The 25454-nt window shown below is 68.8% G+C and overlaps 3 protein-coding genes across 12 annotated transcripts; 2 read left to right on the forward strand and 1 right to left on the reverse strand.

Moving 5' to 3' along the window:
• Positions 1–189: 189 nt before the first annotated feature.
• Positions 190–5073, reverse strand: LOC119711567 (methanethiol oxidase-like). Its single transcript, XM_038161934.1, has 12 exons — positions 4992–5073; positions 4413–4466; positions 4030–4142; positions 3531–3719; positions 3272–3392; positions 2953–3135; positions 2515–2696; positions 2255–2333; positions 1881–2002; positions 1695–1787; positions 1145–1263; positions 190–383 (listed from the first exon to the last, which is right to left on the reverse strand). The coding sequence occupies exons 1-12, from the start codon at positions 4993–4995 to the stop codon at positions 221–223; spliced, it is 1422 nt and encodes a 473-aa protein (XP_038017862.1). The 5' UTR covers positions 4996–5073; the 3' UTR covers positions 190–220.
• Positions 5074–8638: 3565 nt separating this feature from the next.
• LOC119711566 (methanethiol oxidase-like) lies at positions 8639–13719 on the forward strand. The gene is made up of 12 exons (XM_038161933.1): positions 8639–8720; positions 9246–9299; positions 9570–9682; positions 9993–10181; positions 10320–10440; positions 10597–10779; positions 11036–11217; positions 11399–11477; positions 11730–11851; positions 11944–12036; positions 12468–12586; positions 13235–13719. Exons 1-12 carry the CDS (start codon positions 8717–8719, stop codon positions 13395–13397), a joined length of 1422 nt encoding a protein of 473 aa, XP_038017861.1. The 5' UTR covers positions 8639–8716; the 3' UTR covers positions 13398–13719.
• Positions 13720–15297: 1578 nt separating this feature from the next.
• Positions 15298–24070, forward strand: RFX5 (regulatory factor X5). 10 transcript variants are annotated; one of them, XM_038162093.1, is made up of 10 exons: positions 15298–16057; positions 16742–16872; positions 17148–17181; positions 17297–17379; positions 17766–17897; positions 18247–18363; positions 18625–18706; positions 19101–19299; positions 19887–19975; positions 20059–24070. In XM_038162093.1, the coding sequence occupies exons 2-10, from the start codon at positions 16754–16756 to the stop codon at positions 23932–23934; spliced, it is 4731 nt and encodes a 1576-aa protein (XP_038018021.1). In that variant the 5' UTR covers positions 15298–16057; positions 16742–16753; the 3' UTR covers positions 23935–24070. The 10 variants fall into 10 exon arrangements, with proteins under 10 accessions (XP_038018021.1, XP_038018023.1, XP_038018022.1 ...); XM_038162095.1 differs by having other exon boundaries at positions 15298–15974; XM_038162094.1 differs by having other exon boundaries at positions 15994–16057; positions 16683–16872.
• Positions 24071–25454: the final 1384 nt, after the last annotated feature.

A 25454-nucleotide genomic window follows, 5' to 3' on the forward strand; every position in this document is an offset into this window, starting at 1 on the left:
GCAGGAATCCCCCATGGGACCCCAAAGCCCAGAATCGCCAAGGGCACCCCAAAGCCATCAGCCAGGGCACCCCAAAGCCCCGATCGCCCCCAGCCCCATCCCCCAGGGCACCCCAAAGCCCCGATCGCCCCCAGCCCCATCCCCCAGGGCACCCCAAAGCCCCAAAGCCCCGGGCCCCGAGCGCGGCGCCCTTTGCCGAGCCCGGCGCTGCCGGGGCCGCTCAGGGCAGGGTCACGGATTTGGCGTCGCCGCCGGGGAAGCGAATCTCGTGCGCCAGGCACGGCCCGTTGGGCTCCTTGCCGAAATCCACCAGGAAGTTCTTGTTCACGCACAGGCCGCCCTTGTCCGTGTCCACATCGATCTGCAGCATCACCGAGCCCTCCCTGCGCGGGGACAGCGGCGGCTCGCGGCGACAGCGACCCCGGCACCCCCGGAGCCCGCCCGGAGCCCGCCCGGAGCCCACCCGGAGCCCGCCCGGAGCCCGCCCGGAGCCGCTCCGCACCGCGCCGGGGAGCGCCCGGCCCCGGGGCCGGTGGGACGGGCTGACACGGGGCGGCGCGGGGTCCCCAATTCCCGATGGATGGGGACAGGATGGGCTCGGGGACAGCTGTGGGTCCCCAGTTCCCTCAGCATGGGGACAGGATGGGCTCGGGGACAGCTGTGGGTCCCCAGTTCCCTCAGCATGGGGACAGGATGGGCTCGGGGACAGCTGTGGGTTCCCAGTTCCCTCAGCATGGGGACAGGATGGGCTCAGGGACAGCTCTGGGTCCCCGGTTCCCTCAGCATGGGGACAGGATGGGCTCGGGGACAGCTGTGGGTTCCCAGTTCCCTCAGCATGGGGACAGGATGGGCTCAGGGACAGCTCTGGGTCCCCGGTTCCCTCAGCATGGGGACAGGATGGGCTCGGGGACAGCTGTGGGTCCCCGGTTCCCGATGGATTGGGACAGGATGGGCTCGGGGACAGCTGTGGCTCCCCCGTGCCCTCAGGACGGGGACAAGTCCGTGGCACGATGGGCTCCGGGGCAGTTCCCCCTGCCCAGCTGCCCCAGGCTCGGCTCAGCCCGTACCCGCCCCGGGGGGGTCGTGGCGCCCTCCCCCCGCCCGCCCGGGCCCGGGCAGCCTCCGGCAGCCGCGAGGGGCTCACTTGACCAGGCTGGGGTAGAACTGCCGGTCCCAGGTGCTGTAGAAGGAGTTGGTCACGTAGAGCCGCTTCCCGTCCAGGCTCAGCTGCAGCGAGGCGGGGCCGCCGTACACGCGCTTGCACTGGGACACACGGACTGGGGTTACTGGGAGCACTGGGACACACGCGCTGGGGGCACTGGGGGCACTGGGACACACGCACTGGGGGCACTGGGGAATCTGGGACACACGGGCTGGGGGCACTGGGACACACGGGCTGGGGGCACTGGGGACACTGGGACACACGCGCTGGGGGCACTGGGGAATCTGGGACACACGGACTGGGGGCACTGGAGACACTGGGTACGCACGGACTGGGGGCACTGAGGGCACTGTGGGCACTGGGACTGGATCCCAGCAGGGGCAGTGAGAGCAGGCTCAGGCTCACACACGCTCGGGTGAGCACACAGACTCAGGGGAGCACACACACTCACGCTCACGCTCAGGGGAGCACACACTCACACTCAGGCCCTCCCCAGCCCCGCGCAGGTGCTGCCAGCCCTGTCCCCGCTCACCTTGACCACCAGCGGCTCGGGCTGGCACTTGAGCTCCTCGTCCCTGCACACGGTCACGGGGCCCCCTCGCAGGATGCTGCCCCCCACGAACACCTGCAAGGGCCGCGCTGGCACTCGAGCGTTCCCCGGCCCCCCCCGGCCCCCCCGGCCCCCGCCGCGCCCCCCGGGCCGGGGGCTGCCCCTCACCTGCCCCACCAGCCGGGGCTTGCAGCTCCGGGACAGCTCGTACTGCCGGATGTCCCCGTGCAGCCAATTGCACACGTACAGGAACCGGTCGTCGGGGCTGATCACGAGGTCGGCGATGAAGGCTGCGGGCAGAGCCGGGGCTCAGGGGCACGGCCAGCACGGGGGGCGGCCACCCGGGCCCGGGGCGAGCTGGCCCTTGGGGCAGGGACCAGGCCTTTGGGCTCAGTCGGGATTCGGGGGCACCCAGCCGGGCTCGGGGCTCGCCCCGCAGCATTCGGGGGCACCCAGCCGGGCTCTAGGCTCGCCCCGCAGGCCGTGCCCGGCTGCAGAGCTCGCCCAGGGAGCAGGAATGCCACCCCCGAGGGCACACGCACCTGGCATCTTGGGCATGATCCAGCCCGACACGTCCTTGGCCGGGATCCGGATCACCTCCTCCACGGCCCAGTTGTCTCTCTGCACAGCGACACCGAGCCCGGCTCAGCCCGCGCTGCCCCGGCCCGAGCCGAGCCGAGCCGAGCCGGGCCGGGCTCACCCCGCTCCCCCCGAGCCCCGCATCCGGAGCCTCCCCGTCCCCGCTCCTGCTGCTGCCGGCCCGCTCCCGCTCCCGCCGCCCCGGGGCCGCTGCCGCACTCGCCTCGCAGGATTTGTAGAGGCGGAAGATGGCCCCGCTCAGGGCGCAGCCCACGTAGCCCTCGGCGGCCTCGGGGCTGTGCAGGAAGCGCACGCTCAGCGGCAGGGAATCCTCGCCCAGGTCGAAGCACTGCGTCAGGCTGCGGCACGACAGGTTCCACACGTTCAGGCGGCGGCCGAAGACCCCTGCGGGACACGGCGGAAAGGCTGCGGGCGGCCGGGGACAGGCAGCGCTCCCCGGAGGGCTCCGGGTGGGCATCGGCCCCCAAAGGGCAGGGACCGGGCAGGGGGAGCTGGGAAATGCAGGGACTGGGAAATGCAGGATTTGGGAAGGGGGAAAAGGGAAATGCAGGATTTGGGGAGAACAGAGAGAAATGCAGGATTTGGGAGCAGCCGGGCCCTGCCAGCCCCGCGCTCAGCGCTGCCACCCGCGTGTCCCCACCTTTCTTGAGGTCATCGGGGTTGAAGCCGCGCCCGGCCACTTTGGGCACCATCCCGGCCGAGCTGACCAGGACGTTGTGCCGCGCCTGGTACCAGAAGTCGTAGCCGGTCGGGGGAGCCTCACACTCGTTCTCCCAGTTGCCCTTCAGCTCGAAGGTCTCTCCGTCCAGCACCACGAAGCCACCTGGGACACACGAGCCACGGGCGGTGACAAACCCGGCGGGACCCCCGGGATGGGAGCTCGGGCAGGGAAATGGGGATTCCGGCAGGGAAATGGGGATTCCGGCAGGGAAATGGGGATTCCGGCAGGGAAAATTCACCTTTGCCGTTGCCGGCGGGGTCGCCCATGTTGGCGATCAGGACGTCGCCGTTGGGCAGGGGGTGGGTGACAGCCAGGTAGCCCTTGTTGCACTTCCAGAACACATCCACGGGCTCGATCATCTGCGAGAAGCAGCGCCAGTTGCAGCCTCCGCCGGCTCGCCGCCTTTCCCGGCAGCACGGCGTGCGGAATCCATCGTCCCTCGCTGCCCCCCGCCGCTGCCCTCCCTCCCTCGCCGCCGCGGGCTCCCCCGGCCGTACCTTGCAGATGCGGGGCGCCCGGCACTGGGAGCCCACATCCACCACGTAGATGCGGGAGGAGATGAGGCACGGCAGCACCAGCTTGGTCCTCTTGGCCGCGGCGCCGCTCTCGAAGCAGCCGCAGGCGGGGCCCCAGCCCGCGCAGTGCAGCTCGTCCTTGAGGTTGGGCATGGGCAGCCGGTGGATCACCTGGGCACGGCCAAGGAGCTCAGCCCGGGCCGAGCCGGGACAGCGCGGGGAGCGGCCCCGGGGCTCGGGGAGCCCGGGAGAGGGGCCGGGAGCGATCCCGGGGCTTGGGGAGCTCTAGAGGGGATGGGAGCTGCCCCGGGATTTGGGGAGCTCTAGAAAGGGGCTGGGAGCGGCCGGGAGCAGCGGGGACAAAGCGGCAAAGGTTTTCCGTGTTTCCAGGGGCACAAGGAGCTCCCCGGCGGCCCCGGAGGGCTCCGGGGGCGCGGCCCCGGCTCGGTGCCGCCCCGGGGAGCCCGGCAGGGGCCGGTACCTGGCCGTAGTGGCAGGAGCGCGGGTTCAGGTCCACGGTGGCCAGGAAATCGGGCTGGTCGATGCAGGTGGACCTGTAGGTGCAGGTCACGTAGGCGACCTCCTCCCTCGGGGCTGGGGACACAAAAGCGCGCTCGAACCACGCCGGCAAGCCCCGAACGGCGCCGGCAGAGCTCCGGACAGCGCTCCGACATCACCGCCCTGATTTTCGGGCTGCTGCCGCTCGCTCCAGCTCCCCCCGGGCGGCCCTGGCGCCGCTCCCGACCCGGGAGCAGCCAGGAGCGATCTCCGGCAGCTCCGGGGCTCGGCACGGACACCGAGCTCGGCGGGACCCCAGAGAGCCCCGATCCCCCCGCCCGGCCCAGCCCCAGCGGCTGCACTCGCCTTTCAGCACGTCGGGGCACGAGGGGTACTCGTAGCACGAAGCTCTGCATCTGTCTGGGGAGCAGAGGGGACGCCGTGAGCGCGGCCCGGCGCCACCCCAAGCCCGCTCCAGAGGCTCCCTCCCGCCCCAGGGACCCCCGGAGCCGGGACCGGGACAGAGCTGTCACTCGGAGCCGGGACAGGATGGGGACAGAGCTGTCTCCTGAGCCGGGACAGGATGGGGACAGAGCTGTCACCTGAGCCCAGACAGGACGGGGACAGAGCTGTCACCCGGAGCCGGGACAGGATGGGGACAGAGCTGTCACCCGGAGCCGGGACACGCTGGAAGCTCCAGCACGGACAGTCCCTCTGCATCCCGGGTCCCCGGGGCAGGGCAGGGCCCCCGGAGTCCCCAGGGCCCCGCAGCAGCTCCGGGAGCAGCGGCCCCACGGGCAGAGCTCGGGCGCAGCTCCCTCCCGCTGCCCGGGCCGCAGAGGCTCCTGTGCCCGGCTGTGCCCGGGCCATCCCCGGGGCCGGAGCCCGGCTCGGACCGGGGCTGCGGGCCCGGGGCTGCGGGGGGAGCCCGCGGGGGTCCCTTACCCATGGCTGCAGCTCTGGGGGTCGCGGTGCTGGCGGCGCAGGAGTCGGAGCTGAGGGGCAGCTGCTGCTGGCTCGGGGCTGGAGCGGCTGTGCCGTGCCCTGGCTGCTGCCGGGGGCCTTTTATCCCCGGCACAGGGTGGGGGCAGCGGGGCCAAGCCCAGGGAGGGGCTGCCCAGCGCTTGGGAGGTGCCAGCCCGGCGCTGCGGCTTCTTTCCTCCCGCCCGCCGCCAATCGGGGCCCAAATCTGCTGCTCCCTGCAGCTCCCGAAGCCTCAAACCCCGCCGGGCCCGGCCCCGCCACCCCCAAACCCGCTCCTGCTCCTCACGGGGGGACCCCGACCCCCGGCGAGGCCCCGCATGGTCCCCGAGCGCGCTCTGCCCGAGGACAGGAGTTTGGGATCTCGGGGACTCCGGGATGGGCTCCGGGAGCTGTTCAGGGGATCCCAGGAACGGGACAGACCCATGGGACCCCGGGGACCCTCAGGAAACCCTCCCCGAGCTCCCGGGGGTAGCTGCGGCCAGGGCAGGACACGGGGAGGCCTCCCTGGGTGGCACCTGCGGGTCAGCTGGGTACGAGGGGCATTTGGGGAGCTCGGCACTGGGAATTTGGGGCTGGAAGGGTCACCGGGGACTGTTCCCAACCCTCTGGTCACCCCCAAGTGTCCCCGGGCCCCCGGGCCATGCCCGACCCCAGCCCCGAGTGCCTCCAGCAGCTCAAAAGTGGCACCGGCCGGGCTGGATTTGACCCAAACTGGGCTGAAGTGGCCCCAAAAGAGCCGAGATGCCGCTTCAGGCCCCGAGGGCTCGCAGCAGGGTCCCCTCCCGAGGCCACCGCCGGCCTGGCCGCCAGCAGTGCCCCAGCGAGGGACACTCAGCGCCCTGGAATGCGGCTGCCAGCTCCGGGAAGAGCTGCCCGGGCACACGGACAGGGAACTGCTGCCCCCAGCAGTGCGGGGACAACGCCCGGCGAGGAGCCCCGGGGATGTCCCCAGCAGCGGGGACAGCTCAGCCCCCCCGGCCAGGGCTGGCCCCAGGCTCCCCGGGCTCCGGGACCACCGGGCACCGGGCACGGGGCACAGGGCAGCGGGCAGCGCCCCGCGGGCTTCTCTGCGCAGTGCGAGCGGCAAAGCCGCAGAACGGATCGGGTTTGGGGCGGAAAAGTACAAAAGAGGCTCTGTCCCGGGGCCGCCCTTGGCCTCCAGCCCCGCTTGGGTCCCCCCGGACACGCCTCGGTGTCCCCTGCGCTGTCCCCACGTGCCCGCGCCTCCCTGCCCTGGCGCTGCACACCCGCTCATTAGCCAGCTCATTAGCCGGCCCCTCATTAGCCCGCCCCTCATTAACGAGCCGCGCTGCTCCCGGTGGCTTCCCGAGCTGACGTCGCCGTGTCCCTCCCTGTCCCCGCTCGGCGCTCGCGTGTCCCCGCGGCGCTGATAAGAGCGAGATAAGCGCTCGGTGCCCACGCCCCGCCGGCCGCTGCCGCCCGCTCGCCACCGGCTCCGCCGGGATTTGGCACCTCGGACAGCTCCCGGCTCCCGCAGCTCCCCGCCGAGGCTTCGGCTCCCCCGGGCCCGGCCCCGAGCCCCGCGGCTGCCCCAGCGGGCCCGGGGCTCCTTCCGCGCTTGCCGCTCCTAAATGGCGATTTCCTGCGCTTTTGGCCCGCTCTCCGTCCTCCCTGCCCAGCCCCGGCCCCTCAGCCGGCACCGGGCACCGGCAGACTTTGGGAAACCTTTCCGTTCACGGAGCGAGCCCCGAATCCCGCTGCTCGTTCCTTCCCGGGGGTGGAATTCCACCACGAGCCGCCGCCGGGGCTCTGCAGCGTTCCCGGCTCTCCCATCAGAGAGCCTGGAGCTCAAATTCCCTCCCGAGCCACGAATTCCCTGAATTTCTGGTGATTCGGGGGAAAAGGGTGATTTTTGGGTGCTGGCTCCCGAGTTCACGTGACAAAACCCGAAATTCCCCGACAATGGAAGGCAGGTGACAAGGGGCGGGCTCGGGACTTTGTTCCCCGCTCCACCGCTTTTTGTGCCTGTCCCTGTCCCTGTCCCGGTCCCTGGCCCGGTCCCTGTCCCGGTCCCTGGCCCTGGCTCTGGCCCTGGCCCTGGCCCGGTCCCTGTCCCCCCTGTCCTGTCCCCCCTGGCCCTGTCCCTGTCCCTGCCGAGGGGGACACGCGGGGAGCCCAAAGCCCGAATTCCCTCGGGGTCGGGATTGTTCCAGGGAACACCCGGACTCCCCAGGCCAGCAGGAAAAGCCGGCGAGGAGGAGCCGCTGCCCTGGGCCGGATCCCAAAATCCCCGAGGCTTTGGAGCCTTTTGGGCGAGCAGCGCCCCAGGAACCGCCAAAGCCCGAGGTAATTCCAGGGCGTCCCTCTGGATCCGCTTGGAATGAGGGACGCGAACGGCTCGGGGTGGCCTTTCTTCCTCCACGGGGCAGGAATGTCCAGCTCCAGAGGCTGTCAGGGATGGGCGGGACAGATCCCAGATGAATCCCTGCCAAATCGGGGCAGATAAACGCGATCTGCAGCGTCAGGAGCGGAGAAATCTGATTTTCCCTGGATTATGGCAAGCGGGGATGAGCAGGAGAAGCCGGGAAACTTCCCGAACCGGGCCAGAGGGACGCTGCCCCCACCCGTGGTCATGGAAAAGCCGCAGGTGAGCCCAGGGAGAACCAGCCCAGCTCACCCGGGCGCAGGGAGGGGCAGGAAGTAATCCCAGCTCTTATCAGCAACTTTATCTTATCAGCCGCAGCTTTATCTCCTCCCGGCCAGGCTCAGCACGGGAATTCGGAGCTCTCCCAAGCGCTCATTTGCTGTGGTTTTTGTAGGATTCGCTCATTTTGGGGGATTTAGGAACTGCGTTTGGTGTTTGGAAATAGCGACGAGCGTTAAAGGGACCCTTCCGAGAATTCCAGAATTATTTGGGTTTGGAAATTGCACCGAGTGTTAAAGAGACCTTTCCGAGAATTCCAGGATTGTTGGGGTTGGAAAATCCCTCCAGGACCATCGAGTCCAAGGTGGGACCAATCCCCCATGGGCACACAGACAAACGTCCAAGGGTTCTCCAGGGGTGGCCGCTCCGAACCTCCCCGGGCAGCCCCTTCCGAGGCCTTTTCCCTTTCCCAGGAAGAATTTCCCCAGATTTCCCACCCGGAGCCTGACCTGGCACAGCTCGAGGCCGTTCCCTCTCGTCCTGTTCCTGGGATCAGATCCCAAATCCCCCCTGGCAGATCCAGAATCCCCCGGGATCCCCCTTTTCTCCAGGGAGAGCTCCCAAACTCCTGTCCCCGGGCAGAGCGCGCTCGGAGACCCTGCGGGGCCACCCGGGGGTCGGGGTCCCCCCGTGAGGAGCAGGAGCGGGTTTGGGGGTGGCGGGGCCGGGCCCGGCCGGGCTGAGGGCGCTGCGGGTGCGGAGCAGCCGTTCCGTGCGGGGCCGGGCGGGAGCAGCCGGGCCCGGCGGGGTTTGAGGCTTCGGGAGCTGCAGGGAGCAGCAGATTTGGGCCCCGATTGGCGGCGGGCGGGAGGAAAGAAGCCGCAGCGCCGGGCTGGCACCTCCCAAGCGCTGGGCAGCCCCTCCCTGGGCTTGGCCCCGCTGCCCCCACCCTGTGTCGGGGATAAAAGGCCCCCGGCAGCAGCCAGGGCACGGCACAGCCGCTCCAGCCCCGAGCCAGCAGCAGCTGCCCCTCAGCTCCGACTCCTGCGCCGCCAGCACCGCGACCCCCAGAGCTGCAGCCATGGGTAAGGGACCCCCGCGGGCTCCCCCCGCAGCCCCGGGCCCGCAGCCCCGGTCCGAGCCGGGCTCCGGCCCCGGGGATGGCCCGGGCACAGCCGGGCACAGGAGCCTCTGCGGCCCGGGCAGCGGGAGGGAGCTGCGCCCGAGCTCTGCCCGTGGGGCCGCTGCTCCCGGAGCTGCTGCGGGGCCCTGGGGACTCCGGGGGCCCTGCCCTGCCCCGGGGACCCGGGATGCAGAGGGACTGTCCGTGCTGGAGCTTCCAGCGTGTCCCGGCTCCGGGTGACAGCTCTGTCCCCATCCTGTCCCGGCTCCGGGTGACAGCTCTGTCCCCGTCCTGTCTGGGCTCAGGTGACAGCTCTGTCCCCATCCTGTCCCGGCTCAGGAGACAGCTCTGTCCCCATCCTGTCCCGGCTCCGAGTGACAGCTCTGTCCCGGTCCCGGCTCCGGGGGTCCCTGGGGCGGGAGGGAGCCTCTGGAGCGGGCTTGGGGTGGCGCCGGGCCGCGCTCACGGCGTCCCCTCTGCTCCCCAGACAGATGCAGAGCTTCGTGCTACGAGTACCCCTCGTGCCCCGACGTGCTGAAAGGCGAGTGCAGCCGCTGGGGCTGGGCCGGGCGGGGGGATCGGGGCTCTCTGGGGTCCCGCCGAGCTCGGTGTCCGTGCCGAGCCCCGGAGCTGCCGGAGATCGCTCCTGGCTGCTCCCGGGTCGGGAGCGGCGCCAGGGCCGCCCGGGGGGAGCTGGAGCGAGCGGCAGCAGCCCGAAAATCAGGGCGGTGATGTCGGAGCGCTGTCCGGAGCTCTGCCGGCGCCGTTCGGGGCTTGCCGGCGTGGTTCGAGCGCGCTTTTGTGTCCCCAGCCCCGAGGGAGGAGGTCGCCTACGTGACCTGCACCTACAGGTCCACCTGCATCGACCAGCCCGATTTCCTGGCCACCGTGGACCTGAACCCGCGCTCCTGCCACTACGGCCAGGTACCGGCCCCTGCCGGGCTCCCCGGGGCGGCACCGAGCCGGGGCCGCGCCCCCGGAGCCCTCCGGGGCCGCCGGGGAGCTCCTTGTGCCCCTGGAAACACGGAAAACCTTTGCCGCTTTGTCCCCGCTGCTCCCGGCCGCTCCCAGCCCCTTTCTAGAGCTCCCCAAATCCCGGGGCAGCTCCCATCCCCTCTAGAGCTCCCCAAGCCCCGGGATCGCTCCCGGCCCCTCTCCCGGGCTCCCCGAGCCCCGGGGCCGCTCCCCGCGCTGTCCCGGCTCGGCCCGGGCTGAGCTCCTTGGCCGTGCCCAGGTGATCCACCGGCTGCCCATGCCCAACCTCAAGGACGAGCTGCACTGCGCGGGCTGGGGCCCCGCCTGCGGCTGCTTCGAGAGCGGCGCCGCGGCCAAGAGGACCAAGCTGGTGCTGCCGTGCCTCATCTCCTCCCGCATCTACGTGGTGGATGTGGGCTCCCAGTGCCGGGCGCCCCGCATCTGCAAGGTACGGCCGGGGGAGCCCGCGGCGGCGAGGGAGGGAGGGCAGCGGCGGGGGGCAGCGAGGGACGATGGATTCCGCACGCCGTGCTGCCGGGAAAGGCGGCGAGCCGGCGGAGGCTGCAACTGGCGCTGCTTCTCGCAGATGATCGAGCCCGTGGATGTGTTCTGGAAGTGCAACAAGGGCTACCTGGCTGTCACCCACCCCCTGCCCAACGGCGACGTCCTGATCGCCAACATGGGCGACCCCGCCGGCAACGGCAAAGGTGAATTTTCCCTGCCCGAATCCCCATTTCCCTGCCGGAATCCCCATTTCCCTGCCGGAATCCCCATTTCCCTGCCGGAATCCCCATTTCCCTGCCCGACCTCCCATCCCGGGGGTCCCGCCGGGTTTGTCACCGCCCGTGGCTCGTGTGTCCCAGGTGGCTTCGTGGTGCTGGACGGAGAGACCTTCGAGCTGAAGGGCAACTGGGAGAACGAGTGTGAGGCTCCCCCGACCGGCTACGACTTCTGGTACCAGGCGCGGCACAACGTCCTGGTCAGCTCGGCCGGGATGGTGCCCAAAGTGGCCGGGCGCGGCTTCAACCCCGATGACCTCAAGAAAGGTGGGGACACGCGGGTGGCAGCGCTGAGCGCGGGGCTGGCAGGGCCCGGCTGCTCCCAAATCCTGCATTTCTCTCTGTTCTCCCCAAATCCTGCATTTCCCTTTTCCCCCTTCCCAAATCCTGCATTTCCCAGTCCCTGCATTTCCCAGCTCCCCCTGCCCGGTCCCTGCCCTTTGGGGGCCGATGCCCACCCGGAGCCCTCCGGGGAGCGCTGCCTGTCCCCGGCCGCCCGCAGCCTTTCCGCCGTGTCCCGCAGGGGTCTTCGGCCGCCGCCTGAACGTGTGGAACCTGTCGTGCCGCAGCCTGACGCAGTGCTTCGACCTGGGCGAGGATTCCCTGCCGCTGAGCGTGCGCTTCCTGCACAGCCCCGAGGCCGCCGAGGGCTACGTGGGCTGCGCCCTGAGCGGGGCCATCTTCCGCCTCTACAAATCCTGCGAGGCGAGTGCGGCAGCGGCCCCGGGGCGGCGGGAGCGGGAGCGGGCCGGCAGCAGCAGGAGCGGGGACGGGGAGGCTCCGGATGCGGGGCTCGGGGGGAGCGGGGTGAGCCCGGCCCGGCTCGGCTCGGCTCGGCTCGGGCCGGGGCAGCGCGGGCTGAGCCGGGCTCGGTGTCGCTGTGCAGAGAGACAACTGGGCCGTGGAGGAGGTGATCCGGATCCCGGCCAAGGACGTGTCGGGCTGGATCATGCCCAAGATGCCAGGTGCGTGTGCCCTCGGGGGTGGCATTCCTGCTCCCTGGGCGAGCTCTGCAGCCGGGCACGGCCTGCGGGGCGAGCCTAGAGCCCGGCTGGGTGCCCCCGAATGCTGCGGGGCGAGCCCCGAGCCCGGCTGGGTGCCCCCGAATCCCGACTGAGCCCAAAGGCCTGGTCCCTGCCCCAAGGGCCAGCTCGCCCCGGGCCCGGGTGGCCGCCCCCCGTGCTGGCCGTGCCCCTGAGCCCCGGCTCTGCCCGCAGCCTTCATCGCCGACCTCGTGATCAGCCCCGACGACCGGTTCCTGTACGTGTGCAATTGGCTGCACGGGGACATCCGGCAGTACGAGCTGTCCCGGAGCTGCAAGCCCCGGCTGGTGGGGCAGGTGAGGGGCAGCCCCCGGCCCGGGGGGCGCGGCGGGGCCGGGGGGGCCGGGGGGGGCCGGGGAACGCTCGAGTGCCAGCGCGGCCCTTGCAGGTGTTCGTGGGGGGCAGCATCCTGCGAGGGGGCCCCGTGACCGTGTGCAGGGACGAGGAGCTCAAGTGCCAGCCCGAGCCGCTGGTGGTCAAGGTGAGCGGGGACAGGGCTGGCAGCACCTGCGCGGGGCTGGGGAGGGCCTGAGTGTGAGTGTGTGCTCCCCTGAGCGTGAGCGTGAGTGTGTGTGCTCCCCTGAGTCTGTGTGCTCACCCGAGCGTGTGTGAGCCTGAGCCTGCTCTCACTGCCCCTGCTGGGATCCAGTCCCAGTGCCCACAGTGCCCTCAGTGCCCCCAGTCCGTGCGTACCCAGTGTCTCCAGTGCCCCCAGTCCGTGTGTCCCAGATTCCCCAGTGCCCCCAGCGCGTGTGTCCCAGTGTCCCCAGTGCCCCCAGCCCGTGTGTCCCAGTGCCCCCAGCCCGTGTGTCCCAGATTCCCCAGTGCCCCCAGTGCGTGTGTCCCAGTGCCCCCAGTGCCCCCAGCGCGTGTGTCCCAGTGCTCCCAGTAACCCCAGTCCGTGTGTCCCAGTGCAAGCGCGTGTACGGCGGCCCCGCCTCGCTGCAGCTGAGCCTGGACGGGAAGCGGCTCTACGTGACCAACTCCTTCTACAGCACCTGGGACCGGCAGTTCTACCCCAGCCTGGTCAAGTGAGCCCCTCGCGGCTGCCGGAGGCTGCCCGGGCCCGGGCGGGCGGGGGGAGGGCGCCACGACCCCCCCGGGGCGGGTACGGGCTGAGCCGAGCCTGGGGCAGCTGGGCAGGGGGAACTGCCCCGGAGCCCATCGTGCCACGGACTTGTCCCCGTCCTGAGGGCACGGGGGAGCCACAGCTGTCCCCGAGCCCATCCTGTCCCAATCCATCGGGAACCGGGGACCCACAGCTGTCCCCGAGCCCATCCTGTCCCCATGCTGAGGGAACCGGGGACCCAGAGCTGTCCCTGAGCCCATCCTGTCCCCATGCTGAGGGAACTGGGAACCCACAGCTGTCCCCGAGCCCATCCTGTCCCCATGCTGAGGGAACTGGGAACCCACAGCTGTCCCCGAGCCCATCCTGTCCCCATGCTGAGGGAACTGGGGACCCAGAGCTGTCCCCGAGCCCATCCTGTCCCCATCCATCGGGAATTGGGGACCCCGCGCCGCCCCGTGTCAGCCCGTCCCACCGGCCCCGGGGCCGGGCGCTCCCCGGCGCGGTGCGGAGCGGCTCCGGGCGGGCTCCGGGCGGGCTCCGGGCGGGCTCCGGGCGGGCTCCGGGGGTGCCGGGGTCGCTGTCGCCGCGAGCCGCCGCTGTCCCCGCGCAGGGAGGGCTCGGTGATGCTGCAGATCGATGTGGACACGGACAAGGGCGGCCTGTGCGTGAACAAGAACTTCCTGGTGGATTTCGGCAAGGAGCCCAACGGGCCGTGCCTGGCGCACGAGATTCGCTTCCCCGGCGGCGACGCCAAATCCGTGACCCTGCCCTGAGCGGCCCCGGCAGCGCCGGGCTCGGCAAAGGGCGCCGCGCTCGGGGCCCGGGGCTTTGGGGTGCCCTGGGGGATGGGGCTGGGGGCGATCGGGGCTTTGGGGTGCCCTGGGGGATGGGGCTGGGGGCGATCGGGGCTTTGGGGTGCCCTGGCTGATGGCTTTGGGGTGCCCTTGGCGATTCTGGGCTTTGGGGTCCCATGGGGGATTCCTGCCTTGGGGTCCCTCGGGTGATTTCAGGGTCGGGATCCCCCGGGGCATTCCCGGCCGTCCCTGTCCCTGTCCCCGTCCCTGTCCCCGCTTTCCCTGCCATCAATAAAGTTGTTTCCTGCATCAGCCGCAGCTTCCCGAGGCTCATTCCCGGAAAAACCCCGGGACGACCAAATCCCGGCCAATCCCCGGGCTGGGCCGGGCGGGGCGGGGCTGCGGGAAGGGTCCGGGAGGAATTCCCGGCGCTGCCTCTGCTCCCGGGGGGTCGGTGCCAGCTGGCCGTTTGATCCCCATTTTATCCACGATTCCCCCCCATTTTATCCCGGGGGCTCCTGGAGAAGGCTTTGCCCAGAGATAGGGTGGGATGCAGGGCGATATTTGGGATAAATCCTCCCCTGGCCCCGGTTTTTCCATGGATTCCCCAGCCCTGGAATTGCCCCAGCCAGCCCGGGCAGCTCTTGGAGCCACCTGGGCCAGCGGGAGCGGGAGGAGATGAGCTGTGAGATGCCAAAAAATCCCACAATCCCAAAATCCCACAATCCCAAAAAATCCCACAATCCCGCCACCCCAAACTCTGACTCAGCCTCATCCCTGCAATTAAAACCCCACTTTTCCAGTTCTCACCTTCCCGATAAAAATCTGCAACCTCCCCGAAATTCCTCGGGAATGTGGGATTTCCCCTCCCCCCAAAAATCCCTGGGAATGTGGATTTCCCCTCCCCCAAATCCCTGGGAATGGGATTTCCCCTCCCCATTCCAAAGGAGCCCCTGGAAAAGTCGGGAAGCTCCAGATCCCATTCCCTGCGCGTCCCCCGAGCCCCGGGGATTTTGGGATTTTGGGATTTTGGGGTTTTAGGATCCTCTCCTCGTCTCCTTGGGGTTTTGGATTTTTTTCCCAAACCAGTAAAAAAATGATCCTTTGGTTTTTATTTTATTTTATTTTTTTTTTTTTCCTGGCCAATTCCCGACCGGTTGTTCCCAGAAACCGGAATCTTTGGTTGGGAAAAGGGCATTTTTCGGGAATAACGACCCCAAGCCAGAGCTCCGAAATCCGGGAAAAAAAAGCAGGGAAAGCCACGAGCAAACCCCGGGACTAAATCCCGGGAAATCCCACGGGGAAAAAACCAAATCCTTCCCCTCAGGGAGCGGCTGGAATTCCTCCCTGGAACTCGAACCATCCCAATCCCTTTCCCCGGAATTTTCCCAGCCGTTCCAAACCCTTTTCCTTGGAATTCCCACCCGGTGGGGTCCGCCAGGAGCGGGAATTTATATTAAAAATTGATTAAAATTGGGGCTGTTAAATCTGAATCCCCATGGATTTTTCCTCCCCCGGGGATTCGGGAATGCGGGGGCGGCACCCCAGGCACCTGGCTGCGACCCCCCGGGAAAGCCGGGACTCGGGAATTCGGGAATTCGGGAATCCCGGGAGTCAGGAGCTCGGAATTCGGGAATTGCGGACTTGGAAATTCGGGAATTGTGGGAGATGGGAATTCGGGAATTCTGGGGTTCGGGAATTTGGGAATTCAGGGATTCGGAATTCCGGAATTCTGGGAGATGGGAATTCGGGAGTTCAAAGAGTGGGGAATTGGGGAATTCGGGGTTTGAGATTTGGGAATTTTGGGGATTCGGGAAATCGAGAATTCCAGGAGTCTGGAATTTGGGAATTTTGGGATTCAGGAATTTGGGGATTTTGAGATTCGGGAATTTTGGGAATTCCGTGAGTTGGGAATTCAGGATTTCGGAATTTGGAGATTTTGGAATTTGGGAATTCTGTGAGTTGGGAATTTGGGAATTCAGAATTTGGGAATTCCGGGAGTCTGGAATTTGGAAATTTTGGGATTCAGGAATTTGGGAATTTTGGGATTCGGGAATTCGGGAATCGCGGGATGCGCGTGACCCGCGGGATGAAATAAATCCAAAGAAAATCCTTTTCCTTTTCCTTTTCTTTTTCCTGCTTGCACGCGCCTTGCACGCTCCTTGCACGCGTGGCACGCGCACGTGACACGCCCTTTGCACACCCCCGCACGTGACCTCCCCACGTGACCCCCCTTGCACACTCGCGCGTGACACGCGCCCCGTTGCACAACCGCCCCACGCACGTGACCGCCCCACGTGACCCCGCCTTGCACACTCGCCGCACACCCGTCTCCCCTCGCGCCCCCCGCCCCGGCCAATCGGATCGCTGTTGCCAGGCAGATTTCGGCCCCTCCCGCCCCGCCACATCCGGGCGCTCACCCCCAGCCGAGGAGGGGGGCGGGCTCAGCCAATCACGGCCGCGGGCGCCGCCGTATCCGGGCAGACCAGCGCCGCCGCGGCCAATCAGAAAAAAGAAGGGGCCGCGCGCGGCGAGCGAGGGGCGCGTCCACTTTCGGTTCGCGCGGGGGGCGCGGGGCACGTGGCGGGACCCCTCCCCTCCCCCCCCCTCCCCGGGCCCCCCGAGCAGGACGGGACCAGGTGGGTGCGGGGCTGAGGGGGGGTGGGGACAGGCCCGGGGACACCCCGGGACACCCCGCACCGCGGACACCCGGGGACACCCCGGGCTCGGCCGCGGCAGGGGGGTCCCGGCCCCCGGTGCCGCCCGGCTCCGGAGCGCGGGGGTCGCGCTGGGCCGCGGCCGCCGGGAGCGCCCCGGGGGCCGCGGGGAGGGCGGCGGTGGCCCCGGGGGTCGCTTCCGGTGGCCTCATGGCCCCCGGGGTCGCTTCCGGTGGCCGCATGTCCCCGTGTCCCCGGGAGTCTCTTCCTGGTGGCCCTGTGGGTCTCTTCCTGGTGTCCCCCTGTCCCTGGGACCCCCTGTCCCGGTGTCCCCATGTCCCCCTGTCCCTCTGTTCCTGGGACCCCCTGTCCCGGTGTTCTCTTGTCCCCCTGTCCTGGTGTCCCCATGTCCCCCTGTCCCGGTGTCTCCCTGTCCCTGGCACCCCCTATCCCAGTGTCCCCATGTCCCCCTGTCCTGGTGTCCCCATGTCCCTGGGACCCCCTGTCCCGCTGTCCCCCTGTCCCGGTGTCCCGAGCCCTGCCGGGATGTCCCTGTCCCCTCTCCGTGGCCAGCAGTGGCTCACGTCCGCGCCCATTGTCCCGTTAGGACCGTAACGGGATTCATTCCCGTTTGTCACCGGATCGCCGTTCTGCTGTTCCCGGCAGGACGCAGCTGCCATGGCTGACGAGGAGCTGGGGACCAGAGCCACCAGGAAGGGCGCCTTGTCACCTGGCGGTGCCCGGGGCGGTGCCACCGAGTCCAGCACGCTGCTGCAGGAGCTGCGGGGCAACATCTCGTAAGGGCAGCGCCCGGGGCTGGGAACTCGGCCCGCTGGGGCTGCGGGGACACAGGGGGACAGGGAGGGGACAGTGGGAGGACAGAGGTGCCCGTTCCGGGAGCCAAACCGGCCCAGGCCTCCCTGACGGGGTGGGATCCATCCTGGATCCATCCTGGATCCATCCCGAGCCCTGGAATGGCGGCTGGAGGGACCCGGGAGCCTCGGGAAGAGGCGGAATCGCGGTCCCAGGGTTCCTGGGGTCACCCCTGAGCCGCGGCCTCTGTCCCCTGCAGCAAATCCGTGCAGAGCAAGGTGGACTCCATCCTGGTGAGTGTCCCTGGAGCGCCGGGCGGGAGGGCAGGGGGTTCCCAGCCCTGCTGCCTGGCCCCGTTCCCGGGCTCACCCCGGGATCCATCCCCTTCTCCTCGCCCCTGGAGCGCAGCAGGATGTGCAGAAGTTCTCGGACAGCGACAAACTCTACCTGTACCTGCAGCTGCCCTCGGGGCCCAGCCTGGGCGAGAAGAGGTGAGGGGGCACCCGTGGGGTGGGGTGGGGTGGGATCTGTGGGGTGGGACCCACGGGGTGTGGTGGGATGGGATCCATGGGATGGGATCCATGGGATGGGATCAGTGGGGTGGGATCCGTGGGATGGGATGGGATCGATGGGGTGGGGTGGGATGGGATGGGATTGGTGGGGTGCCATGGGATCCATGGGATGGGATGGGGTCTATGGGATGGGATCCATGGGATGGGACCCGTGGGGTGGGATGGGACCTGTGGGATGGGATGGAGCTGGGACAGGGCTGGGGCTGGGGCAGGGCTGCTCCAGGGCGGCTCCGTGGGCCCGGAGCTGGCGCACAGATGCCGACGGCCTCTCCCCCTGGCCGTGCCACCCGGGACCCGCGGAGCAGCAGCAGCTCCTCGCTGGAGCTGAGCGCGCTGGGCACGGCCGAGCACATGCACGCCTGCAGCTGGATCCGCAACCACCTGGAGGAGCACACCGACACCTGCCTGCCCAAGCAGGACGTCTACGACGCCTACAAGTGAGCCGGGCTGTCCCACCTCACTGTGTCACCGTGTCACCGTGTCCCCATGCCCCGAGGACCCGCCTGTCCTGGTGTCTCATGTCACCATGTCACCATGTGCCCACCTCCCTGGGGACCCCCTGTCCTCATGTCTCGTGTCCCTGTGTCCTTGAGGACCCCACGTCTTGGTGTCCCATGTCACCGTGTCACCATGTCCCCACCTCCCTGGGAACCCCATGTCCTTCTGTCCCACGTCCCCTGTTCCTCTCTCCCATGTCCCCTGTCCCGCTGCCCTGGCACTCCGGCTGTCCCGGGCTTTGCTCCGTGTGACGCCCGCTCCGTCAATGTCCCTGTCCCCGTCCCCCAGGCGCTACTGTGACAACCTGGGCTGCCGCCCGCTGAGCACGGCCAACTTCGGCAAGATCATCCGTGAGATCTTCCCCAACATCAAAGCCCGGCGCCTGGGGGGCCGTGGGCAATCCAAATATCCTTCCCAGGCTGCAATTCTGCTGCCAGCTGCTCTTTTGCCCCTTTTTTTCCTATTTTTCCTGTTTTTCCCCCCTTTTTTTCCTTGGTTTTTTCTTGTTTTTTCCTGTTTTTTTCCCTTTTTTTCTTGTTTTCCCATTTTTTTCCCATTCTTTTCCCTAGTTTCCCTGGTTTTCCCCATTTTTTTCATTCCTGAGGGTTCCTCAGGGGTTGCTTCCCAGTTTTTCGGGCTCGGGAAAAATCCTTGACTCTTCCCAACGTACTGCTACGGCGGGATCCGGAGGAAGACCGTGGTCAGCCTTCCTCCCCTGCCCAGCCTGGACCTCAAAGTGACCGAGACGGTGAGTGCTCCGGTGGGAGGGGGTGGGATGGAGGGGGTGGGATTGAGGGGGTGGGATGGAGGGGGTGGGATGGAGAGGATGGGATGGAGGGGGTGGGATGGAGGGGGTGCTGGGATGCAGATCCTGCTTTGCTCCATGAATCCCCTCCTGTCCCCATCCCGGTGTCCCGTCCTGCTCTGTGGGCTCATCCCGGTGTCCTGCTCTGCTCCCTCCTGCTGTCCCCATCCCGACACCCTGACCCTCCTGCTGTCCCCTCCCTGCCGTCCTCCCGTCCCTGGTGTCACACACTGTCCCTCTGTCGCTGTCCCCAGCTGTCAGAGCCCTACAGCAGCAGCGAGGTGTCCCTGTCACCAGCCCCTGTCCCTGTCCCATGTCCCTGTGGCTGTCCCCGCAGGCGGAGCTGGCCGAGCTGGCGCAGTCCTACAGCAGCGAGGTGACGGAGGCCGCGTGTGCCCTGACGTGCGACTGGGCCGAGAAGATCCTGCGGCGCTCCTTCAACAACATCGTGGAGGTGGCGCAGTTCCTGCTGCAGCAGCACATCATCAGCCCCCGCTCCGCCCACGCCGACCTGCTCATGGCCATGGTGCTCTCAGGTCAGCCGGGGACACCGCGACCGCCACCCCGGGGACACTGTCACCCCTGGGACACTGTCACCCCTGGGACACTGCCACCCCCTTGGGACACTGTCACCCCCTGGGGACACTGTCACCCCCCTGGGGTCATTGTCACCTCCCTGGGGGCGTAGTCTGAGTGCGGGGCTCGTGGGTTGGACATGAATGGGGATGAGGGGTGGGCGGGGCTTCGGTGGAGGATGTGCATATTTGGCTAAAAGGGCGTGGTCTCATTATGTTTGGGGGCGTGGCCTCGGCACGGAACCAGCCCGAGGCGCCCCGCTCGTTCCGCGTTCCCGAAAATCGCCGATTTCGGGGCAAAATCGCCTCGGATGTCGCTGTCACCACCCGGGGGGTGGGACGGGTTGTCCGCCCCTTGTCAGTGTCCCCTCCCCACTCCCGGTGTCCCCTCCCCAGTGCCACCGTCCCCTGCCCACTCCCCGTGTCCCCTCCCCAGTGCCACCGTCCTCCCCCCACTCCCCAGTGCCACCGTCCCCTCCCCACTCCCGGTGTCCCCTCCCCAGTGCCACCGTCCCCTGCCGCCCCGGTCACGTCCCCTCCTCCCGCAGAAAACACGGACAAGCCCCCCCAGGACCCCCGGCCACCCGCAGCCCCCAGGAAGAACGGCCCGGACGCCTCGGAGAGCGGCCCGGAGCAGGTGAGAGCCGCGGGCCCGGTCCGCGGGCCGGGCGGGCGCTCGGAGGCGGCCCCGGCCCGACGGCAGCGCGTCCCTCGCCGCAGGCCCGGAAGGACGCCGCCGCCAAGGGCGCGGGGCAGGCGCGGCCGGAGAAGAAGAAGGCGGCGGAGGCGGCGCGGGCGGGCAGCAGCCCGCAGGTGAACGCGCTGGTGGCGCGGCTGCCGCTGCTGCTGCCGCGCATCGCGGCCCCGGAGCGGCCCCCGGGCCCCGGCGCGGCGCCGGCGCCGCCCGTGCTGGTGCCCAAGCTGGGCGGCACGGTGAAGGTGGCGCTGCCGCTGCCCGTGGGCGCCGCGCTGGCCCCGGGCGGCGCCGCCATCCCCGTGCTCAACGTGCTGCTGCCCGGCGTGGGGGTCCCCGCGGCCGAGACCCCCGGCGGCGGCGCCCGGCCGGGAGGGGACGGCGAGGGACAGCGCGGCAGGGCCGGCAAGCGCGCCCTGGAGGGAGCGGGGGACGGCGCCGCGCTCAAGAGGAGGCGCGGGAGGCCCCGCAAGAGGCCGGGGGACGCGGCCGCCTCGCCCGAGGACGCCGAGGTCCCCAGGGGGGATGAGGGCGGGGATTCGCCCCCCGGGGCTGGCAGTGCCACCGTGCCCGCTGGGGACAGGGGGGCCGCTGGCGGTGCTGATGAGGGTGCTGGGGACGGCATGGAGGTGGACAGTGACGCGGTGACGGGTGGGGACAGCCCGGTCAGTGGCACTGCCACCACCCACCTTAGTGACAGCCCAGTCAATGGCAGTGCCAGTGTCCCCCTTGGGGACAGCCCGGTCAGTGGCACTGCCACCACCCACCTTATTGACAGCCCAGTCAATGGCAGTGCCACCACCCACCTTGGGGACAGCCCGGTCAATGGCAGTGCCACTGTTCCCCTTGGGGACAGCCCAGTCAGTGGCACTGCCACCACCCACCTTAGTGACAGCCCAGTCAATGGCAGTGCCACTGTTCCCCTTGGGGACAGCCCAGTCAGTGGCACTGCCACCACCAACCTTGGGGACAGCCTGGTCAGTGGCAGTGCCAGTGTCCCCCTTGGGGACAGCCCGGACAGTGGCACTGCCACCACCCACCTTAGTGACAGCCCGGTCAATGGCAGTGCCAGTGTCCTCCTTGGGGACAGCCCGGACAGTGGCAGTGCCAGCGTCCCCCTTAGTGACAGCCAGGTCAGTGTCAGTGCCAGCACCCACCTTAGTGACAGCCCGGTCAATGGCAGTGCCACTGTCCCCCTTGGGGACAGCCCGGACAGTGGCAGTGCCAGCGTCCCCCTTAGTGACAGCCCGGTTAATGGCAGTGCCACCACTCACCTTGGGGACAGCCTGGTCAATGGCAGTGCCACTGTCCCCCTTAGGGACAGCCCGGACAGTGGCAGTGCCAGCGTCCCTCTTGGGGACAGCCAGGTCAATGGCACTGCCACTGTCCCCCTTAGGGACAGCCCGGTCAATGGCAGTGCCACTGTTCCCCTTGGGGACAGCCTGGACAGTGGCAGTGCCAGCATCCCCCTTGGGGACAGCCCAGTCAATGGCAGTGCCTCTGTTCCTCTTGGGGACAGCCCAGACAGTGGCAGTGCCAGCGTCCCCCTTAGTGACAACCCGGTCAATGGCAGTGCCACTGTTCCCCTTGGGGACAGCCCAGTCAGTGACATTGCCACTGTTCCCCTTGGGGACAGCCCAGTCAGTGACAGTGCCACTGTTCCCCTTGGGGACAGTGGCAGTGCCAGCTTCCCCACTGATGGCTCTCCTGGTGGTGGCAGTGCCACTGTCCCTGTCAAGGACAGCTCACCCATGGCCAGTGACACTGGGGACAGGCCGGTCACCGGCAGTGCCACTGCTGAGGACAGGCCTGTCGCTGGCAGTGCCACTGTCCCTGTCAGGGACGGGCTGGATGTTGGCAGTGCCACCAGCCCTGTCAGGGACAGCCCAGCTGGTGGCAGTGCCACTGCACCGGTCAAGGACAGTCTGGCCAGGGGCAGTGCCACCACTGGGGACAGCCCATCCCAGGGCAGTGCCACCACCCCCGCTGAGGACAGCCCAGCCGGGGTCGGTGACAATGGGGACAGGCCGGTCACTGGCAGTGCCACCACTGAGGACAGGCCTGTCACTGGCAGTGCCACCACCCCCGCTGAGGACAGCCCAGCCAGGGTCGGTGACACTGAGGACAGGCCGGTCACTGGCAGTGCCACCACTGAGGACAGGCCTGTCACTCACAGTGCCACCACCCCTGCTGAGGACAGCCCAGCCAGGGTCGGTGACACTGAGGACAGGCCTGTCACTCGCAGTGCCACCGTCCCCAGGCAGGACAGCTCACCCAGGGCCAGTGGCACTGGGGACAGGCCGGTTACTAGAAGTGCCACTGTCCCCACCGCTGGTGGCAGTGCCACCATCCCTGTCACGGACAGTGCATCCCGGGCCAGTGGCACCACTGGGGACAGGCTGGTCACCAGGAGTGCCACCATCCCTGTCAGAGACAGCCCAGCTGGTGGCAGTGCCACTGCACCAGTCACGGACAGTCGGGCCAGGGGCAGTGCCACCTCTGGGGACAGCCTGTCCCGGGGCAGTGCCAGTGTCCCCGTCAGGGACAGCTCACCCAGGGCCAGTGGCACTGTTGGGGACAGGCCGGTCACCAGGAGTGCCACCATCCCTGTCAGGGACAGCCCAGCTGGTGGCAGTGCCACTGTCCCTGTCAAGGCCAGTCCGTCCCGGGGCAGTGCCACCGCTGGGGACAGGCCAGTCAGTGGCAGTGCCACCGTCCCTGTCAGGGACAAACCAGTCCCTGGCAGTGCCACTGTCCCTGTCAAGGACAGCTCATCCCGGGGCAGTGCCAGTGTCCCCAGGCAGGACAGCTCACCCAGGGCTGGTGGCACTGTTGGGGACAGGCCGGTCACCAGGAGTGCCACTGTCCCTGTCAGGGACAGCCCAGCTGGTGGCAGTGGCACTGTCCCTGTCAGGGACAGCTCATCGAGGGCCAGTGCCACCGTCCCTGTCAAGGACAAGCCAGTCCCTGGCAGTGCCACCATCCCTGTCAGGGACGGCTCATCCTGGGGCAGTGCCACTGTCCCCAGGCAGGACAGCTTGCCCGGGAGCAGTGGCACGGTTGGGGAAAGGCCGGTCACCAGGAGTGCCACCATTCCCAGCAGGGACAGGCCAGTCAGTGGCAGTGCCACCGGCCCTGTCAGGGACCAGCCAGTCCCTGGCAGTGCCACTGTCCCTCGGAGGGACAGCTCAGCCAGGGGCAGTGGCACCGGGGACAAACCGGTGACTGGCAGTGCCACCGTCCCTGTTAGGGACAGCTCCTCCAGGAGCAGTGCCACCCCTGGGGACAGGCTGAGCAGGGGCAGTGCCACCTCTGGGGACAGGCTGAGCAGGGGCAGTGGCAGTGTCCCCACCAGGGACAGGTCACCCAGAGACAGTGGCACTGGGGACAGGCCAGGCAGGGCCAGTGCCACCATCCCTGTCAGGGACAGGTCACCCAGAGACAGTGGCAGCGGGGACAGGCCAGGCAGGGGCAGTGCCACCACTGGGGACAGGCTGAGCAAGGGCAGTACCACCACTGGGGACAGGCCGGGCAGGGGCAGTGCCACCACTGGGGACAGGCCGGGCAGGGGCAGTGCCACCACTGGGGACAGGCTGAGCAGGGGCAGTGCCACCATCCCTGTCAGGGACAGGCCAGGCAGTGGCAGTGGCAGTGGCAGTGGCAGTTGGCAGTGGCAGTTGCAGTGGCAGCGGCAGCGTCCCCGTCAGGGACAGGTCACCCAGAGACAGTGGCAGTGGGGACAGGCCAGGCAGGGCCAGTGCCACCGTCCCTGTCGAGGACAGGCCGGGCAGGGGCAGTGGCACCATCAGGGACAGGCTGGGCAGGGGCAGTGCCACTGTCCCCACCAGGGACAGCTCAGATGGTGGCAGTGCCACTGTCACTGTCAAGGACAGGTCAGCTAGAGCCAGTGGCACCATGGGGGACAGGTCAGTCAGGGGCAGTGCCACTGTCCCTGTCAAGGACAGCGCAGGCAGGGGCGGTGCCACCACTGGGGACAGGCTGGGCAGGGGCAGTGCCACCACTGGGGACAGGCCAGTCCCTGGCAGTGCCACCACTGGGGACAGGCCGGGCAGGGGCAGTGCCACCATCCCTGTTAAGGACAGCTCATCCAGGACCAGTGACACTGGGGACAGGCCAGTTAGTGGCAGGGCCATCGTCCCTGTCAGGGACAGCGCAGCCAGGGGCAGTGCCACCCCTGGGGACAGGCCAGGCAGGGGCAGTGGCACTGTCCCCATCAGAGACAGCACAGCCAGGGGCAGTGCCACCAGTGGGGACAGATTGGTCACCAGCAGTGCCACCATCCCTGTCAGGGACAGCTCACCCAGGGCCACTGCTGTTGGGGACAGGCCAGTGAGGAGCAGTGCCACCACTGGGGACAGGCCAGGCAGGGGCAGTGCCACTGTCCCCATCAGGGACAGGTCACCCAGAGACAGTGGCAGCGGGGACAGGCCGGGCAGGGGCAGTGCCACCGTCCCCACCAGGGACAGGTCACCCAGAGACAATGGCAGCGGGGACAGGCCGGGCAGGGGCAGTGCCACCGCTGGGGACAGGCGGGTCACTGGCAGTGGCAGTGTCCCCGTCAGGGACAGGTCACCCAGGGCCAGTGGCAGTGGGGTCAGGCTGGTCAGGGACGGTGCCACCGTCCCCACCAGGGACAGGTCACCCAGGGCCCCTGACACTGGGGACAGGCCGGGCAGGGTCAGTGCCACTGCTGGGGACAGGCCAGGCAGGGGCAGTGCCACTGTCCCTGCCAGGGACAGCCCAGCTGGGGGCAGTGGCACGGTCAGGGACATGCCGGTGTCTGGCAGTGCCACTGTCCCCATCAGGAACAGCCCAGCCAGGGGCACTGCCACTGTCCCCGCTGAGGGCAGGCCGGTCAGTGCTAGTGGCACCGTTGGGGACAGGCTGGCCACTGACAGTGGCACCCCTCCTGGCAGGGACTGTCCCTCCGGGGACAGTGGCACTCCTGGGGACAGGCCGGTCTCCGGCAGTGCCACTGTCCCCGTCAGGGACAGCCTATCCAGGGGCACTGCCACCATCGTGGACACGCCCGTCGCCGGCAGTGCCACGGTCCCCGTCGGTGACAGCCCCTTCTGGGCCAGAGGCACCGCTGGGGACAGCGCTGGCACCGCCACCCTCCCCGTCAGGGACTGCCCGTCCCGGGGCACTGCCACCATCGTGGACGCGCTGGTCACCCTCAGTGGCACTGTGATGGACAGGAGGATCCTGGGCAGCGTCACCGTCCCCGTCAGGGCCAGCCTGTCCCGGGGCACTGCCACCATCGTGGACACGCCCGTCTTCGTCAGTGCCACCGTCCTCGTGGGGGACTCCATCCCCAGGGTCACCGCCACCATCGTGGAGTCGAGGGTGCCCGGCCACAGCGTCCCCCCCCTCGGGGACACGCTGGCCTGTGGCAGTGCCA

The sequence above is a fragment of the Motacilla alba genome, chromosome 25, assembly GCF_015832195.1.
Source record: "Motacilla alba alba isolate MOTALB_02 chromosome 25, Motacilla_alba_V1.0_pri, whole genome shotgun sequence".
NCBI classification, from domain to species: domain Eukaryota; kingdom Metazoa; phylum Chordata; class Aves; order Passeriformes; family Motacillidae; genus Motacilla; species Motacilla alba.

What these genes read in the sequence shown, in the direction of transcription:
- LOC119711567 (XM_038161934.1), bottom strand. An exon ending in GGGCGCCCCGCATCTGCAAG is followed by an intron (nt 3,393 to 3,530) that starts GTACGGCCGGGG and finishes TGCTTCTCGCAG; the next exon opens with ATGATCGAGCCCGTGGATGT. An exon ending in AGCCCCGGCTGGTGGGGCAG is followed by an intron (nt 1,788 to 1,880) that starts GTGAGGGGCAGC and finishes CGGCCCTTGCAG; the next exon opens with GTGTTCGTGGGGGGCAGCAT.
- LOC119711566 (XM_038161933.1), top strand. An exon ending in CCCCGCCGGCAACGGCAAAG is followed by an intron (nt 10,441 to 10,596) that starts GTGAATTTTCCC and finishes CGTGTGTCCCAG; the next exon opens with GTGGCTTCGTGGTGCTGGAC. An exon ending in CCCCGATGACCTCAAGAAAG is followed by an intron (nt 10,780 to 11,035) that starts GTGGGGACACGC and finishes CGTGTCCCGCAG; the next exon opens with GGGTCTTCGGCCGCCGCCTG.
- RFX5 (XM_038162093.1), top strand. Translation starts at nt 16,754, where the DNA reads ATGGCTGACGAGGAGCTGGGGACCAGAGCCACCAGGAAGGGCGCCTTG. An exon ending in CCCAGCCTGGGCGAGAAGAG is followed by an intron (nt 17,380 to 17,765) that starts GTGAGGGGGCAC and finishes CCCGCGGAGCAG; the next exon opens with CAGCAGCTCCTCGCTGGAGC. An exon ending in CGGAGAGCGGCCCGGAGCAG is followed by an intron (nt 19,976 to 20,058) that starts GTGAGAGCCGCG and finishes CCCTCGCCGCAG; the next exon opens with GCCCGGAAGGACGCCGCCGC.